Raw genomic sequence first — 19,365 nt, 5'->3', positions numbered from 1 at the left:
GTTCGAGCACAGGCTACTACATACAGTCTTATCAAATACATATGCACAAGTAATCACAGACGACTGCTCCTGAAAGTATAACAGAGTTTATTAAATCAAAATAATAAATGATCAAATCAATTAATATTGCAACCAACAAACGTTATCATACAATTTGATATGCCTAAACTAAAGAATGAATAAAATGGATGAGGGTGTATGTCTGTGTGTGTGTATGTGTGGGTCTGTGGGTGAACAGGAAGGAGAGTCTTACAGCTACCGCTAAAAACTACAAAGATGGCGGTGTCGAGTGACGCGGGCCAAAAGGGGAGGGGCCTCAAGAACTACAGCTAAAAACTACAAAGATGGCGGAGTCGAGTTACTCGGACAAAATGGCAGTTAGACTGCTGTATGTAATCACGTGTGCCTGGGCAGCACGTGTGTTGTGAGGCGATTGTTTCAACGGGGTTTTCCCCGGGGCAGAGATAAGAAAGAGAGCAAAGGTGGGGGTCATGAATCAAGCTTCTGCGTGCGGTCCGCGTTGTAGTGATAATGGGGGTCGCTGGCGTATCGTACACAACGTGCCGTTGTCGGTAGAACTGCCAGCAGTTATGTACGATAGCCGAGATTCCACACTTCACTCACAGAGCTGATTTAATGAGCAGAGAATACTACACGAAGTGTAGTAAAACAAATGAAAAGAAATCAAATAAATCCCAAGCAAACAGTCATAGTTAATACACAAATACAGCGGAGCTTCTCTGCTCCGTAAAGAGTTGCGTGATACCTCGATATCACGCGACAGTAACTTAAACACACAAAAACCCGGGAATATCAACAGATAAATGAATGGCCTGAATTAAACTTACGTTAATTTAAGTTAAGCTATGCCCAAATGCCAAGAATCTTACTTGTCGATGCTTCGTTGCAACGTGGAAGTGTTCGTGGCAAATTTGTCCTTTTTCTTCGGCAGAAAGGGGGGGGGGGTAGGCTGCTTGCAGCGCGGCTTTGCAGCGGGCGCTGTGCCGTCGTGGCGTGAGCTCGCTCTGGAGCGAAACGCAGACGATCCTCGCTGCAGGGAGGACAGTTTAACTTCGGTTGAGACGACGTGGTCTGTGCGTCTTACCGGTAATCATCGGTCAGGAGAGGAGCGAGGCTTCGTCGGGCTCCTCTGTGCCGGTTTGTGCACGGAAAGAAAAAGGAGCAAAAAGTACTGAATGGATCGCTGAAGCAGATTCGTTATCGCGGGCTGTTTCGTCCAGGACGAAATGGCTTGTCAGGGTTTGAGTAGGGGAGAAGGGCCGTTGCGTCCTCGTGGTCTCCGTCGTGCTGGAGGGGGGAGGAGAGGCCGATGTATCTCCATGCGTCCAGGACGAAGGTCCGGGTGAAGAGCGGTTGCGTGCTCCCTAACTCAACCGAGGTCGATTGGAAAAAGCCATGAGTTGGGGGAAGCAGATAGTTTTATAGAGCAGATAGTTTTATAGAACAGGGGTCGAACCACAGGGGTCCTGGGTTCTCTTGGCCTTCGGCCAATGAGATTGCCGCGGTTACCATGGTTATTTGGGGGGGGGGAATTCACACCCGAGTGTGAAATTCCTTTGCTCTCCTCAAACTACAAATCAGGATGAAACCTTTGCTTGGAAAAGTGAAGGCCTGATTCTCTTTGTCCACAGCACATGTTTAAGCCATATGATCAGACCCCAACAACAGTGTGTAGGATTTGGTGGCACCTAGCAGTGTGATTGTTACCAACTAAAGATTGGTTTTGAACTGGTTTATGTAATACTTTTGAATTTGTCTGTACTGGCCCTCATTTTAACAAATTCAAACAGAATAGGGTTTGGTGGTTGATGTTCTCACTCCCAACTCATCGAATACCAATGCTTGGTCAGTGGCCCTCTGTTAAAACTATGATACCCCTCTCATGTCAGTTTTGAATGTGTGAATATGCATAGTATCCTTTCAAAGTAAAGGGCCATGTTTACAGGAAACGTATAGTTTATGCTTATTATGTGCATACAGTCTCGAATGTGGGGCAGGTTTTTGTCTGTCCGTGCACATCCAACGTTTTCTAACTCCGACAATGGGTGGAGAAGGTAGAAAACTTTGAGGAGTTTCGAGAATGTTGGTTCGCCGAGAGGAGAAACCGCATAAAGTATAAAAGATCTATACGCTTCCCTCCAACGATTCGGCTTCAGCTCATTTCTGGGCAACCGTCCTTGCAGAAAGTTTGCCCAGGGCTTTACATTGAGCTATTGCACCTCATACAGACGCTAAAGGTGCCTCAGTGCAACAATATCAGACGCCAACCCAAGCACTGACAAAGCTTGTTTCTCAGATATTAAAACTTAAAATGGGCTTGAATCCATTTCAGTGAATGTTAGGTTTTTATTCCCTGGTCTGTAAATTACAGAGTTATACAAAACAAGTTTTTTACAGGATTCATTGTGTTGCATAGAGGACTGGCTATTTACAACTTCAATAGATTTGAATTTGTGGATCAGTATTTAAAGTTGTTTACTATTATCATTTTACTATGAGGGCACAAAGTAAGTGACTATTGACACAAAACTGTTGTGGAAGGAAGAGGAAGGAATACTTTGGTTTGTTCTGTTTTTACTTACTATATGACTTACTACATATATATACATATGTGTGGTATGGTACGATAAACCTGTGTTTGTCTGTATGGATCAGTCGGTATATCATAGCGTCTTGATGTATTTTGAAGTAAATATTTCTCTCCTTATGAAATAAGATTTGCATACATGTACATGGATAAATGTGTGTATTTGTGGCCATGTGTGTGTGTACTTGGTCTTGGGGATTTTAACATCTTAGTATTGTGCTTTTGTTTTGTTGAAAGGGTTGTATTTCCACATCAAGTGTCAATGGATGTATCATCTGCTTGTGGAGGAATTATATTGAGACAGGACGCTGCTCAGTGCATGCTCCACCAGGTGCTCTTGGGACCTCAAGGGGTGACCCTGTCAATCAGAATTGAATCCAGTGATGGGCCCCCTGTTAGAGTCAAATTGGAGGCCTTGAGTGTTTCTGTTAGGGGTCAATGACATGGAAATGTCATTGCTGTACTGAAACGTGATGCTTATTTCTTTCTTAGGTATCTGTGCGCTACCATATGAATTTGTTCCACACGTGGAAGACCAACAAGACAGTGCGATTGCAGATTCCCTTGCCTGCCCACAGCACACCTACCCAACAGACCCTGCCCATCAACACCTCCTGCAAAGGCACCAACAAAGAGACTATGGTGTAGAGTAGACTAGTCTACAACACTGCACATACCTCATATAGAAGGGAAGAGGGCAACGAAGCTGAAGACATGTCCCAATCCTGACATGACAGAGTTGAAGCCAGGGTTGGTCGACTCCTTCAAGGATTGTCACCTTTTGCTGGGAACAACTGCGCCAAAAGAGCAAATCTATGTTGTCTCACAACCTTTGAGTCCGTCTGCGAGGAAAACTACGATCTTGTGTCACTCTCTCCAAATCAAAAGTCATCTCGTCAATCGTGGACATGTTCAGTATTTTTTTTTTTGGACAGTGACAATCATTTCCTGGAAACAAAGCGTTCCGGACAATCTGACGATCCAGTAATTTTTCCTCATGGAATGAGATTACCAATTGTTGACACTGTTGCAACCTGGCAGTTGTAATATTGACAATAAAAGAGCCAAATCTGGATGCTTGTTGAACCACAGGTTTTCTGATCGAGACATGCCACGAAAGAGTTACTGGGTTGTCTTAGTTTACAGTTTGTGGGTTGGTAAGCACTCCAGATACCCAAATGTGTGCACAAGCACATGTTCCCTTTAATGAATGAACTTCATCCACATGAAACATGGCAGTTACAAGAGCCTCCATCTGGAATCAAACCAAGGTTGTTGTGGTTAAAAGCACCCAACAGCCCCGCTAGGTTTGCTCTCTCGGGTGGATTGGGGCAATATAATAGAGTGTATGTATGCCATATGTAGAGTAGCTATGCTAGCAGCTCTGCGAGGCTGTACTTGGGAGTGGAGCTTTGCAGGAATTAGACAGTCTTAGTGTAGCATGTTAGCTTGCTAACATAAGTGAATTAGCGCTAAACAAAGTGCAGCTGAAACTGATTGAAATATGGACCTGATGATTGAGATAGAGGAAGTGTCACTTTTTGGCAACCTCCCATTTTAGTCATGCAACATCTCATCTTTAGACAGCAATGCAAGACCATTATGTGGGCTGATGTTGAATGTTTTATTTTCCAATGGAAGGTGCCCGAGTGAAATGACCCATAAGTATTTAAGTAGCAGCCAAGATAACAGCTGGTCAAATTCTGTAAATGTTACAGGAAGGTGCTATAAGGCTTCCTTTCTCATCTCCTTCAGCATAAGGTACACTGGATCACTTCACGGCAGAAAGGCGACAATGCTGTTCCACAATTACTTGTGGCAGCAACATTTGAAGAGACTCCAAGAGTACAATGTACTTCATGGCTAAATTGAAAATGTCGTTCTCAGGTGAGATTCAGTTTTGGTCAGAAATCTTAAGTTGTACAGCATCATTCGTTACTGTGCTCATTATCTACACGGTACAAATAGCTGGAAAAAATAATCTGTTTTTATTACTGTCTTTTCCTGTTCTTATAAATTCTCATGACAGTCCATAAAAATTAAGGAAAAATGTTCAGAATAAGACGTCATTTTTTGGACTATCTAAACTGTCATAGTATGATCAGCGCGGTTTCAATCAGCATCTCTTTTTCCAATATTTCATCTTTTGATGAAACTGAGAAAGTTTCAAAAGATCCCCCCCCCCACCCCCAAACTCTGTGAGCAGGATAAATAAAACCCAAACCATCTCCATGATTGGATACCATTAGCCAGAAAATGTGCCAAAAAATAAAAAATAAAAATAAAGTGTTGGGCATTTGCATTAGCCAAACCTTAAACTCATGCTGCTGAAATTTCCATCCTACTTCCTCCTGCTAATAATTTAGTTTGTTAAATGTTATGCAAGTCATTGTGAACTCTGAGCACATTCAAGCACAGATTTTCCTGTAATGAACAGTCTTCAACACTTAGAGCCAGGTGTCTAACGGCACCACACGTATAACTTTATTATGCCAACAGTTTTATTTCACACACACTTAAAATGAGATCAAATCAAGGCAAAGCTCACATCTTGTCTTGTGCAGTTAGAGCCATGAAACCAGTGAGGAATACTGAGGTTGACGCTCTTGCTCTAAGGCATCCGAGCTCTTCACAGGCAGACCAACGTGTCAAAGTCAGACTGTAGTTTGGCAGAGAGGAGTTTGTTGTTTGAGACGACGCTGGAACCAGAGAGCAGCCGACGGCTGTTCTCCCAGGTCAGAGCCGGTCCAAGTGTTCCAGGCGGACATCAGCGATTCACGTGACTGCACAGATGCCCTCTTTAGACAGATCCTGAAATCAAACACAGCAGCGTCACTTACTAAACATACAGTTACCATCACAGGACACATGCTGGGCTCATATAGGCAGTCTGGTTAGTGCTGAACAATGTGCTGAAAACAGTAGTTTCCCTTTAACTGAAGGATTGCAGTTTGGTTAAGTTCTCTTGCATTTTAAACCAAACTTAAATAAGTGCATCTTAGCTTTTAGAAGTCAGTATTCTGAAGGTTTTCACTTCAAAGAAAGTCATGGTAGGTCATTAATAAGGTATGTTATTGCTTCATTGGCATGGCTGAATCCTTTGTGCCGATAAGATTCATTACAAATGAGGATCAAAAAAGGATTTATATATTGCAGCTGCATTATACTTGTGTAAGAGGGCATGCTTTTCATTTATGTTTGTACACAAATTGGAACAACATGAATATTAACATATGTCAGACATTAAGCTGTCAAAATCTAAATCTATTCATGCATCCAAAATCAAAACAAACTGCATTAAGAGAGCGTGACACTTTCCCCGTTTGCATTGACACCAGGCAGCTTAGCTGCATACATACAGTGCTGCATAAAAGCCAATCCAAACTAAAGAAGCCCGTGTCGCTTTGATTTAAAACAATATATTTGGGATTTTGCCTGATTCAAAATGTGTTTGACTTCTCTTAAACACGCGTTTAATGTATTAACATTGTGTTCAGTTTATTTGAAAGCATGATTTCTTAAATAATGTGCACCATTTCTCTTCTCCATGATGCCTACATAGAATAAAATCAATACACAGCTATCCCTGTAATGTGCAAAAACGGGTATGCACGAAGAAGCACATCACTGAAGGCAAACAAGAGGCACAAAAGTGGCTTGGTTAAAGTGCCACACATTCAAAATTAACTGGCTTTTGTTTCCAGAGAATTTGTTTCCCACTAAGAATAAAATAAAGCTGAAGGCAGCATAAACCACCCTCAAGAACATTTCTTTATACAGAAATCTGGAGAAACAGGATTAATGCAAATATGTCCAACAGGATGAAGAAGCTCCTCAGGCTCCACGATGTTCGGCTCAGTGGAGCTAGTGTCAAACTCACCAATCATTTCTTAAACTGGTCCAGTATTGAGCGAGAGTGCAAAAAACAGCTGCCGCTCACGGGCTGCAGATTCAGGGCAAACTGGCACCATCATTTACGTCCACCTGAAGCTTTTTTCATTACAGGCTCTGAATGTTAATATAATTCTTTGACATTATGGAAAGAGTCTCGCAGAAGGTGGAGTCCTGAAATCCTAATAACATGTTGTCAGACAACGTGGGCCCGTCAGTGGCAACATTGATGCTGCTCACTTGTCATCGCAGCATCATCCTTCAATAGAAGACACTTTTTTTTCTTCTTTTTCTCCATTAGTCACAAAAACATGGGCAAACAGGATCCAGGCTGAAAGACACCCAAGTTACCCTTTAACCCAGACACTGACTCCTGAGTTGAACTCTGATTATTTTTGGCACGTTGCTGAATAAAACAAAGGCAGGAGCAAATCCAACATGTCTGAAACAAGCCATGCATCTTTACACAGAGCCGTGCACACCGGGTACAAGCAGACGAGCAGAGGGAGAACAGCACCGCCCTCCTCACCTGTACAGCACGCCGTCTCTGCACTCAAGAGACAGAACAACACTTCTTCTTCCTCCTCCTCCTCTTGGGCTTCAGTGTAGGCAAGAAAAAACCGGACGTCAAGTTTCATGTACTCAGATCTTTTCCAGACGTGGTTTGTGTGCGAGTAATTGCAGAATTGCGGCAGTGTATGGTTGATTGCGTGCAGCGTAATGTCTCAGGGAGACATCAATTATTGTTTCAATGTATGTTTTAAATCTCCTTTACTTTTTACTACTGCATTTTATTTCTTACACTGTTTCTTTAATTGTCTTTAAATCTCCTTTTCTTTTGCCTTATGTTTTGATGCTTTTAATGGTTTTATGTGAAGCACTTTGAATTACCTTGTTGTTGAAATGTGCTATACAAATAAACTTGCCTTGCTGACGCATTTGGGCCCGTTTCTGTAAGAGCACTTCACACTGAGGTTATGAAGTTTGTTTTTGGTTGCTTTATGAGTCGGTGTCTTTACCTGTCTCCGAAAGTGCTGGACGTCACTGCCCGCGAGGTATTCTTCATCAAAATCCAGTTCGGTCTCCTCACCTCTGTCCGCCATCTCCTGCGAAGGGATCACATGGGGAGTTACAGCAAACACTGGAATATTATATATTGATCATATTCCAATGTCTATATCCAAAGCAACATTTTGTAATAACTATGTTTCAGAATCTAAAAAGAGAATTAAAGTGGGATTCAATCCATAAAATGTAAATAGTTAAATTCTACATTCCACAATCTTGATAAATATGCTCAGAGACAATATATAATAAAGTTCGTAGCCTTGATGTTGAGATGAATTCTGTGCAGGAAGGACTTGTGATATTATGCAAATAGGATCTCGTCTGAATAAGATTTGTTTCGTTAACAGCAAGATTTCTTTTGTTGATGTCTATGAATTCAACACATGTATTCTTCAGTGCAGCATTATCAGGGGAAAGTAGGGCGCTTCCCAGAGACGTGCCGATAGTGAACTGCATCCTTTTGGATTTTAATGTGACAGACACAAAGCACGTAATCAGCAACATCACAGGAGTTTGACTACAGTGAAGCAAACTGCATCTCCCAGAATGCACCAGCACAAAATGCTCTACTAACCTCATGGTTGGGGTCCAGAAGAACCAGCCTTACATGAGTGCCGGGGCCCCAGCTCCTCTGGCCCTGCAGAACCAGGTCCCCAGAATCAGCCTCCGCCTCTTCACCTGCCGCCCAGATCTGACAACGCGCACGTTAATTCCATTTTACTTAAACGGGGGGTGGGGGGGGGGGGGCGGCGCCGCAAATCTTATTGTCCCCCTAATAAGGCTTCTTGGCAGCAGAGCCGAGGGAAGTACAGTTAAACAAATAACTAGCAACTACTCACTGTGAGCGTCTGCCCACCAGCCAGGATGCAGGAGGACGGGATGTGGAAGGAGAGGTCTTCACAGTCCGGGTACATCTTTCGTACCACCCAACCACCCAGCGGCTGCTCCTGGAAACGCAGAACAAGTAAATACATTTAAGGTGGGATGCTGTACGCCATAACGAGATTATTCAATGAATTGGGGCCGGATTTTCAGATTTTTAATCCAGTGCAAAACACAACTGTCAGTTCAGTTTACTGGTCTCTGGACAAACAAGTAAAGCAGGTCACAGTCTTCTGCCTAACTAATGTTGATTTACACTTCTCTTCATTATTAACAGTCTCAGATCAGTCTTATCGACAGAAGTCGGTCAGTGTTGTAGAGACAGATTTATAAACAACACGTACGCACAAAAACCATGCAGACACTATTTATTACAAATCAATGTGCGGAGAGAATGACGGCTGCTCTGGTGCCGTTTGACAACTATGAGAGGAATGGAAAAGTTCTGGATATTGCTGGACCGGACGTTTCTACATACACAGCTAACTGGGAGTGGAAACGTTCACACCATACCTATGCATACTTGGAAGGACATACATTGAACGTTTTTTGGTAGTCATTTGACCAGTACAAAAAATGAACCGGCTGGCTGGCTCGTTAGCTTGTCCTTCCCCAGAGCACCACTGGGACGGTTAGACCCAGTGGTGCCGCTGTTTGGCTCATTTTCTGTAATCAGTGCAGCATTAAAGCATAGTGGAATTAACAAGCTAGCTAACCAACCAGCAGTCTGCTACTTTGATTGCTAATGCCACCACGCTTTAATGCTACACTAGTTACAGACAATAAGCCAAACAAAGTTATCCCATCTGTGCTCGTGTGGATGAAGCATTAAAAAGAGCAATATGAAACCTCTACAGCAGGCGTCTCAAACTCATTTTCACTCCGGGCCACATCAGCATCATGGTCGCCCGCAAAGGGCCGGTTGTAAATGTAACTACTCGTAACATATTGTTAAATAACTCTCTGCATTCACAGTTTAAAGTAGTCTTCAATGTACTCACAATACATTTCCATGTTAAATGTACAGTAACCAGTCAAAGAGCCGCTTCTATGACTGTTTAAGTGTCTCATAACTTTGACTTTCTATCTCATAACTTTGACTTCATATCTCATAACTTTGACTTTCTATCTCATAACTTTGACTTTCTATCTCATAACTTTGACTTTCTATCTCATAACTTTGACTTTCTATCTCATAACTTTGACTTTCTATCTCATAACTTTGACTTTCTATCTCATGACTTTGACTTTCTATCTCATGACTTTGACTTTCTATCTCATGACTTTGACTTTCTATCTCATGACTTTGACTTCATATCTCATGACTTCATATCTCATGACTTCATATCTCATGACTTCATATCTCATGACTTCATATCTCATGACTTCATATCTCATGACTTTGACTTCATATCTCATAACTTTGACTTCATATCTCATAACTTTGACTTCATATCTCATAACTTTGACTTCATATCTCATAACTTTGACTTCATATCTCATAACTTTGACTTCATATCTCATAACTTTGACTTCATATCTCATAACTTTGACTTCATATCTCATAACTTTGACTTCATATCTCATAACTTTGACTTCATATCTCATAACTTTGACTTCATATCTCATAACTTTGACTTCATATCTCATAACTTTGACTTCATATCTCATAACTTTGACTTCATATCTCATAATTTCGACTATGGAGATATTTTTATTATAAAGTCTAACTTAAAAAAACAAAAAAATAATGCTGAACTTTTTTTTTTGCTGGCGGAGTTTGGGACCACATAAAATGCCGTAGGGCCTGCGGGCCGGGAGTTTGAGACCCCTGCTCTACAGCATTAATATAGCAGCAAACAGACTAGTTATGTGAAGATATAGTGGAGTAATCAGAGCTTCTGTGCTTTGTCGACATGGCCACAGGTGCTTTCATGAAATAGTTGTGCATGCGAGCGTGCCCCACTGGCTAGCTCATGGCAGCCACTCTGAACATACGGCAGTTACAGATGATAACAGCGTCCCGACAAACAGTGTCGCAGAAGAATAGCACTCACCCTCCGGCTCCCCTTCAGGTGAGCCGAACACTTAGCGCCGAGTCTCACTGGAGCACACGTGGCCTTCTCTCGCGCGCAGTGTTTACAATCCATGGTGCTTTATTTATGTCACACATCACTTTTGATTCTAGAAATCCATCAACCTTCCACCGCTTATCCGGGGTTGGGTCGCAGCAGGCCAAGCAGGCCGACCCAGACCTCCCTCTCACCGGCAACAATGTTCCAGCTCATTCTGGGGGATCCCAATGCGTTCCCAGGCCAGCTGGGAGATTTAATGTCTCCAGCGTGTTCTGGGTCTTCCCCGGGGTCCCAGTTGGACGTGCCTGGAAAACCTCCAGTGGGAGGCGTCCAGGATGCATCCTGATTAGATGCCCGAACCACCTCAGCTGACTCCTTTCGACGCGAAGGAGTAGCGGCTCGACTCCAAGTTCCCTCCTGATGACCGAGCGCCTTACCCTATCTCTAAGGCTGAGCCCGGCCACCCTACGGAGGTATCGAAATAATTTCATTAATTGCATATTCTGGACAGCCAGACTTGACGGTTTAAAAAATTGGATTTCAGGACGTTTGGGACAATGGTGAAAAAAATAAAGTTAGAGCCCCGTCCCTCAGCTGGTAGATGCTCCTCTTACAGACTAACACTTCCTGGTGTTGGAAACTTGTAGACTCCATGCCCAAGCTGAGATATCCCCGATGACATCACCAGGATTACTTGACAAAGCGCCTACATGAGACGTTATGTAACCATCAAGTAAATTGACGTGGACATGTAAAATGGATGTGCGTCTTTGCACACGACAGTGCCATGATGAGGTGAAACTGGGACATTCAAACTAAGTCAAACCCAAACATGAAGCCATTATCCAGCTGCACTGCAGCCTTACCGTCTCAGAGTTGTTCTTCAGTCGGACATATTTTCCAGCGACGTCGACCTCTGCCACGCTCACAGCGCCGTGCTCTGCTGACCGACTGGACATTTTAGAGACCGGCGATATGCCAGACACTCCCTCGAGTTTCCGTTTCTTCCCTCTGAGCGTGCGGTTGCCGTGTACCTGAGGTCGGGGTATAGCTGTATGCTGGGAAGGGCTGGGTGACAGGTGCAATCTGAGAAGAAAATTACATTTGGATAAAGAAAAACTGGCAAAACACGCCAGAGGTCCAGCTATCATGCCATCACGACAGACAGATCACAGCCAAACCTCTGCTCCTCCATCTCCAGCATCTTCCTATAGGCATTGATCTCCATGTCCAGAGCCAGCTTGACGTCCAGCAGGTTCTCGTGGTCCTCCAGCTGGGCGAACATCTGGCTTCTCATAGTCAGCAGCTCCTGCTCCTTCTGACTGAGTCTCCGCTGCCAAACCTCCCGCTCCCCGTCAAGAGTCCTCTCCAGCTCCTGAACGCTGCTCTCCAGGGCCATTTTCTGACAGAGAGAAGAAGAAGGTGAAGACAAATGTCAGAGGCCAGAAGGAAGAAACAGCGTGGAGCAAACTACACAAATTTGCGACACAAAAATGTTGTCGAAGAACGAGTTGGGGCATCTACATAAATAGGACATGTAGATAAAAAAAAAAAAAAACAGCGCAACCTAAATAAAAAGCAGCCTCTACAGGCAACGAACGGCACACACCTTGATCGTGGGTTCAAGCTCGCTCTTAAACTCTCATGCATGTCAATTTATACAGATTCCCTTACTGTCAAATTAAAGCGCTGACCTGACAGGGAACGCTACGCTCACACGCACTAAAGGCACACACAGCGGCTACGCTATCACAGCAGCGACACACGTGGTCAGCCGATACATTTATCAGCTGTAATGAACACTCCTATTGTACTTAGTGTTAGATTATTGCTCTGCAGTGAACACGACTTTATTCATTCATGGTGTATATTCCATAGTGACAGATTCAGCATACTGTACAAAGCTATCTGCTATAACTCCATATCCTCACTTTAAAAAAAACTGATGTTCAGGGTTGTGGATACCACTGATGGTCACGATCATTTTGGAAGCAATCAGTGTGATTGCTGTAAACGTAAATACTGCGCTGTGTAGAGGGTGGGATGCGAGACTGAACCAGCTACTAATTTTTGACGTATGTGCGTTTCCTCCTTTGAGTGTGCGCAAACATTTAGTGGGGATCCTATGTGCCGTTTTATCAATGAGACCCCCGATCAGTTTTATCAATGCCTGAAAATAACCTTTAAAGTTTCATGTCGTCGAGTCCCTTTAGAAAACCTCTTATTTTAGCGTAGCAGGTGTCTGACAGTCTGCTCCAGCTCGGATATCAACACACACACACGCGAGAGAGCCATTACGCCATTATATCTTTACATAGTTAAGTCGTTTGCTGCCTTATCAATGTTCAGAATGTGGAATACAGCTCCTTTAACAGACGTGTTCATGGCCTCACTCACATCTTTCTGGTACTGCTGGAGCTGGGAGCTGAGGCGCTCCACTCTGAGCTTGGTGGTTTCCAGTTCATCTTTGGTGGCTGACGCAACACTGTTTTTCTCCAACGCGGACTGCTGGGCATTCTGTAACTGTAGTGCAGAAAGAAAAAAAAAAAAAAGGAAATGTAAAAGTGCAATAAATATGGAAACTTTTAAAGGCATCACCTTAAGCTGTGCGCGAGTACCTTAGAACTGACGGTCCTGTCGATCTCTTCTTTGTACTGCTGCACCTGAGACTCGTGGTCCTGGCGGAGCTGCTGCATCGTCTCCTTCAGTTTACTGTCAAACTCTCTCCGGCGTCCTGAGTCCAGCTCCACTAGATGACTCTCATGACGGCTTCGGATCTCAAAGACCTCCTTCAAAACAAATAATGCAGAGTTTCGAGGGTGTCAGCTTGAGGCGATGCAGAGAGCAAACTGAATGCAGGAGGACAGGAATCAGTGCAATTGAAATTGTGTTGAGGTAAATGTTAGTAATTTAGAGTCACGATTGTCAGCTTAGGGGCCTCGTGTACTTTTACCTGTTCATTGATGTTCTTCTGGAGTCCCAGCTGTTCTTTCAGGGTCTGCACCTGGTTCTCCAAGTCCACCCTCCTCAGGATCTCAGAGCTCAGCTGGTTCTTTGTGTCTGCCAGAGCACCCTCTACCTGGTGACACCCCCCATCCCAGACACTCAGCTAAAACATCCAAATAAATTATCTCCATCTCTGGTAAAGTCATGGCTTATGAGCTTCATATCAGATCTCAGGAAAAAATGAGTTACAAACTGACAAATATTTGTAATTATCTTCATAACCGCATGGAGCATGCTGCTGGATCGTCGTCACAATGAAAGGTGAGTGCTATTCCAGAGGGGAACAGACTTCATCACAAGTCTGGTTCGTTTCAATTTCGTGCTTTGTAAAAAGTTTCCCCTTCCAGTCTTTATGCTAAGCTAGGGTATCCACGCCATGACTCTGGCTCGGACAAGAAGTTAAACGCTGTGTTCTAAAAGTCAAAGAAATTTTGCAGTTTCTTTTACAAACCATATTTCTTTGACCTCGATGGAAAAGGTCAAGGAAAGAAGTGAAGGAGAAGGACGTAGGACAAGACAACTGTGGTGCTATCAGAACCCAAATGCACAAGGACGCAATGAAGCCTCGTGCTTCATTCCTCGTTAAAGGAATCGAGGCTGTCATCACTTTTCCTCTGTAAAGGAGGATGCAGGGGCTGGTCTGACATCACAACATACATACACAATATTGCAATAATGATATACATCAGGAAATGGCATGTTTTCGGGTGAATCAATCAATCAATAAATAAATCAAATAAATAAATAGTCTCTATGCTTATTCATTTAGATGACATGCTTATATCTCAATATTTGATTTCATCACGGTCTTACACCATCAAAAAGCCGATAGAATCACAACCAGAACCTCAAACAATGCACATCATTACATCTCCAGTTAGCCGTGTAGTTCACATAGCTAGCTTCAGGTCTTACATGTTCCAGCTGGCTGCTCTGGTCAGTGAACTCGTCACTGAGTCTCCTGTTCTTAGACAGCAGCTCGGTGAACGCAGCATCCTTGGACCTCAGCGCAGCCTCAACTTGACTCCACTGGGCCAGAGCGTTGGCCAGATCACTCTCCTGCTTCTGGTTCCTGAGAGAGAGATCAGAGTGACAGTTGAGCGTCACAGAGAACAGCTGATCATGTGTAGCATTAATGCTGCCTTAGTAACTGTCGTACATGCAGGCCCTACCCAACTTCTAGCAAATTCAAACCAAGCTTATATCAAAGATCAAGGCTCAGTTCGACAAATGTCTAAAGTGTGAAAAATAAGTTTATGTTCAAATTTTCAAAAAACGCCAAAGACAGCAGCAGGGAGCTGTGAACCAGCTGGAATACATACATATGAATGAGACACCTGCAGAGCATTAAAGCACAAACCACACAGCGCACTGACATGTTAACTGTATTCATCTGTGGTCCGCAGGTGCATTCAATGAGCGGAGTCTGGCGTTAGAGCTTCTTCTGCACCTACGCGCTCGTGTATAGCTGTATCCTAACGCTACTACCTGGCTTGAACTTTCCGGTACTCCTCGCAGAGACTTCCATAGTCGATCTGCAAACGGGCCCTCTCTCCGGCCAGGCTGTCCAGGGACTTCCTGACGTCGGCCAACTCCTCCTCGTACAGACGCCGAACGTTGCCCATCTCCCGGCTTTTCGACTCATCTTTTTCTGCCAGCTGAAACAATATGGAGGACCTTTCACTTTCCAGGTCTTGGACCCGGTGTATGTAGTTGGCGAGGCGGTCGTTGAGGTACCGGAGCTCCTCCTTCTCCTGGATGCGGTACATGCGGGTCGGGCTGGTGCTGGATGCGGGCAGGCCGGTGGCTGCGCTGTGTCGGCTGGCGGAGCGGCTGGAACGGCCGCTGGAGGCGGCAGCGGGGGTCGAGGTGGCAGAGGCCATGACGGTGGTGGGCTACAAACGTCGGAGTCAGAGTCCGCAGCTGGTCCAGATAGGGTTCAGGCGCTTCTGTAACTATGGGCCGCAGCGGGGTTACGTTACTCCCATCCAAACTAACGTCTACATAAGCGGTGGATGCAGAGCTATTTCGGATGCACACAAGTCACCCTGAACCTCTCCGGTGATCGCAGCACATGGAGACCCGGCATCTGGCTCTCCCTTCTGGTTAAGTGGCTTATTTTCCTGCGTTTACGATGTCCACAGCTGAAACTAATCACATTTGACGAGTTGACGCACTGACAACGCCAGCAGCGCCAAGTGACACTAAACTACGAAATACATTTCCGGGGGAGATTTTCAAAACAATACGGAATTGACGGGTTTGTGTGTGTAATATTAACAACTATCAAAGTAACAATTAATATTGTATTTAAGAAGAATGCAAGGTCAATTGTCATTTGCAAAACATCCTTACTGTAATCTACATAGTCTCTTATTGGACCCTGCATAGCCTCTTATTGTCACCATGGGCTTTATATCTGCCTTGAGGATGTTTACCATCCTACTACAATCCTAATAACTTTTCTGGTACATTATTTTGCACATACATATCAATTTCTTGAAATCCAGTGGCCATAAAACACATAACATGTTGTGCTTCCAAAAAGTATAACCTTTATGATGAAACTGCCCAGTTTTGGTGATCTAGTTAGTTGCAAATGAAATGATCACTATCACAAATAAATACCAATATAAAATAAATACACCTGTCTTATGATAGATGATTACCTTTGAAATAAAAAATGTATTATGTTTCACATATAAAGGATACATTGAATGAGCCTAACCCTGTAAAATTCATGTTTCATGAGTAATCGGGTTTGGTACAATATATATTGTTCTGTGAGTGCAAGTTCAAATATATGAATGTGCAATATGACAAAGTAAACAGTGTAACTGAGCGACGTTCTAAATCTTGGAACATGTAACTTTCTGGTATTGTAACTGCGAACCACTGTATTTGTGTGGAAGAATCTCAAACGAAATGTTCATTCTTAATCGTTGTTTCTTAATGTTGCTTAATGTTTTTTCCTTCATTCTTAATGTTTTTCCTGGGCGACCTTTACTTTGAAGGGAAAACTGGACAGCTTCCGTTATTTTCTTTAGCGTAACTCAGTCAAGCTTGATTTAAGTGAGATTCCTGCAGGACATCAGCTGATAGGGATGACTCGCCAAAAGCCTGTAGCTGATGTCACTTATCGCAAGACTACATCTGTTTTTTCTCAGCTTTTTATGTTAAATATCAACGTATGCACATTACATGTACTACTCTAACCCTAACACATTACATGTACTACTCTAACCCTAAGCCTAACACATTACATTTAGCAGTACGGTGTCTGTCAAACTGAAAGAGTTCAGTGAAAACAGGGTCGTGTAATATTGTCGCCACATTTTCTGATACGTTTTAAATTTGAAATGTGTGAAGTCCTAATTTTCAAGCACAATAGTACTTATTAATCGTAAATTTCTCTAGAAATGCTGTTGCATATGTCTGGATGAAAGGTGGCGCCAGACCTCCATCACACACATTTATACGAGGATAATTCAGTTTGTACAATGTGGCATTCATCCGTTCATATACAATAAGCTATATTTACTGGCTGTCATATTGACTGGATATATGGTTTATACACCACCGTATAATAACTGCGCCATATAAAAGTTTAAAACCATCTTTCAATACGATAGAAAGAAGAAGAAGAAAGATTCCTTTATTAGTCCCTCGTGAGATGTGCTGATATGTGATACCTTGCGGTTGCCGGACGACCCTCTCTAGTGAGCCACGGCGCCCCACTGCCAGTGGCTGCCCGTTTATACTTTGGTTTTGGCCTTTTGTTGAGAGACAGCGAGATCCTTCTTGTGGCACTGGCACCTCTGCGTCACTCAGCGTCAGTCTGTGGCACGCAGCGTCACACAGCGTCCCTCTCTGTCTCTCAGCGTCCGTCTCTGTCACTCAGCGTCCCTCTCTGTCAGTTCAGCGGAAAGATTCAGCTGTGGCACGCGAGCATAGTTCGGCAATTGTCAAGAAGCTGCGGAGCTGAGGGGGCGGAGCCACATTTCCTGAGACATTTCCTGAGAACACCCGTTGTTGTTACGACAGATCAGCTTCCATAAATCAGTTTTATGATTTTAGTTGAGTCACAGGAGCCCCCTGTTCTCTGTATGCATCCTTAGAGTAAGTACGTTGTACTTTTTTGTTTCTCATTCATTTTATTTCAGTATGATTTAGCTGGTTTTGCAACAAAATGGAACATAATACACTTTCTAAATTATTACTTTTATAGTCACTTACAACAATCGGCTACAATAATGAAAATAAATCATCCGTTTTAGAATCATTTAAAAGTATATATTAAAATTAAGACATAAAATGTCCAATCCAAAAATACATGTTTGAAAATATCTTCACTCTTCCTCTGCTTATATGTATATGTATGTCAGTAGGACATATGTTAACTGTTAACAGTTTACAGCATACTTAAATAAATATAAATAAATACAAAACACACGCACACTTTGTACACACACTGCAGCAATTCTTTTGCAGGAATATGAGCATATTTTCCCCCTCTGGCGAAATACAACACGTCTCATGCCTTATTTTATTTTACCAGTTGGTGGCGGTAATGCGCCAATTCGTTTGCCAACCGCCAGTACACCAAAAGGGAGGAGAAGAAGAAGCTTTCCCGTGCCTGTGTTGTTGTGCTCATGAGCGACAGCGCTACGTACCCCGTTGTAATAATACTATGAGTGAGGAGCGGAGGACCCAGTCCTGCTGCCAGGACGGAGTCATCAGGGTAGTGTAAAAAAAGTATTTCAATCTGCGCAGGAAGACAGAGGGTTACGCAGAGTGACAGAGCGTGAAGCAGTGTGACGGAGCTTGAAGCAAGGTGACCGAGCGGGACGCAGGGTGACCGAGCGGGACGCAGGGTGACCGAGCGGGACGCAGGGTGACCGAGCGGGACGCAGGGTGACCGAGCGTGATGCAGAGTGACAGAGCGTGACTCAGGGTGACAGATATTTGATGTTGATGGTTAATTTGCAACCAAGTTGTATACATCATGTATTTACTTGTTATTTGTATGTAATAGAAAAGTGAGCATGTGTACTTCATGAAGCAATAAATAATGACAATTGAAAAATATAGAGAGATGTTTGGTTCATTCTTTTCAAACACTAAGCCTAATTTACCTGAGTCATTGATTTAATTGTCACACTTAAATCCTGAATTGACTGGTGAAACAGAAGAAGTTAAAGGCCAAGATGAGAAGATATAATGTTGGTCAAATACTGTGGTCCAAATTCAATTTATTCAGTTGTATTGGCATTGAGATATAGAAAGTTTGACTCTAGAATATTCAAACAATTCCGAATCTCACAAGACAAGAGCAAAAACAAGATGAATGTGTTCTCCTTTCTTCGTTGCTGTCATGTTAACTGTCTTGTGACCGCTAAGATTGATCTCTGGAGCTGTAGGTGGAGGCAGACTGTCAGAAGTCTTACTATTTTGAAAATGTATCACTGATTGTGTTACTATGGTAACTGAAGCAAGGTCTACTGGAGGCTGTTTAATAATAGAGTGCAGTGATGAGATTAACGTGTTATACATTCATAATATCAGCAATTTCCTGCCACGTTTTTAATATTTTGTGATCCTATATTGAACGTAATTTTCTTTTCTTTCTCGGAACTGAATCACGCTGCAAGCAATCGGTCCATTTTGTAGCCTCAGATGGCTTAATTGTTGCTGAAAGAGCACTCTTAACGTGCATTTATTAACATAGCTGTATAGTAGTAGTGTGATGGCAATAACATAACGAAAATAATGATGTGGCCTGCTGTACATGTGGTAAGTAGTAGCCTATGTAACGTAGCCTATAAAACAATCAAT

The 19,365-nt window shown here is 43.2% G+C and overlaps 1 protein-coding gene across 3 annotated transcripts; it reads right to left on the bottom strand.

Annotated features, from left to right (window-relative positions):
* Positions 1–5,070: 5,070 nt before the first annotated feature.
* Positions 5,071–15,685, bottom strand: lmnl3 (lamin L3). 3 transcript variants are annotated; one of them, XM_079282928.1, is made up of 12 exons: positions 15,019–15,685; positions 14,446–14,602; positions 13,478–13,603; positions 13,143–13,313; positions 12,922–13,047; positions 11,706–11,926; positions 11,391–11,610; positions 8,407–8,514; positions 8,142–8,258; positions 7,519–7,605; positions 7,029–7,097; positions 5,071–5,419 (listed from the first exon to the last, which is right to left on the bottom strand). In XM_079282928.1, exons 1-11 carry the CDS (start codon positions 15,411–15,413, stop codon positions 7,053–7,055), a joined length of 1,773 nt encoding a protein of 590 aa, XP_079139054.1. In that variant the 5' UTR covers positions 15,414–15,685; the 3' UTR covers positions 5,071–5,419; positions 7,029–7,052. The 3 variants fall into 3 exon arrangements, with proteins under 3 accessions (XP_079139054.1, XP_079139055.1, XP_079139056.1); XM_079282929.1 differs by having other exon boundaries at positions 8,142–8,204; XM_079282930.1 differs by lacking the exon at positions 8,142–8,258.
* Between the last annotated feature and the right edge of the window lie 3,680 nt (positions 15,686–19,365).

The sequence above is a fragment of the Melanostigma gelatinosum genome, assembly GCF_949748355.1.
Source record: "Melanostigma gelatinosum genome assembly, chromosome: 2".
Taxonomy (NCBI): Eukaryota; Metazoa; Chordata; class Actinopteri; order Perciformes; family Zoarcidae; genus Melanostigma; species Melanostigma gelatinosum.
Note: the sequence above shows the minus strand (reverse complement) of the source record. Positions and strands in the feature narration are given on the sequence as shown.

Bases quoted from the DNA above. Each gene is read 5' to 3' on its own strand.
- lmnl3 (XM_079282928.1), bottom strand. From the start codon at position 15,413: ATGGCCTCTGCCACCTCGACCCCCGCTGCCGCCTCCAGCGGCCGTTCC. The intron at 13,314-13,477 runs GTAAAAGTACAC...TTTGTTTTGAAG, and splicing joins AGAAGAACATCAATGAACAG to GAGGTCTTTGAGATCCGAAG. The intron at 13,048-13,142 runs GTACTCGCGCAC...TCTGCACTACAG, and splicing joins ACAGGACCGTCAGTTCTAAG to TTACAGAATGCCCAGCAGTC.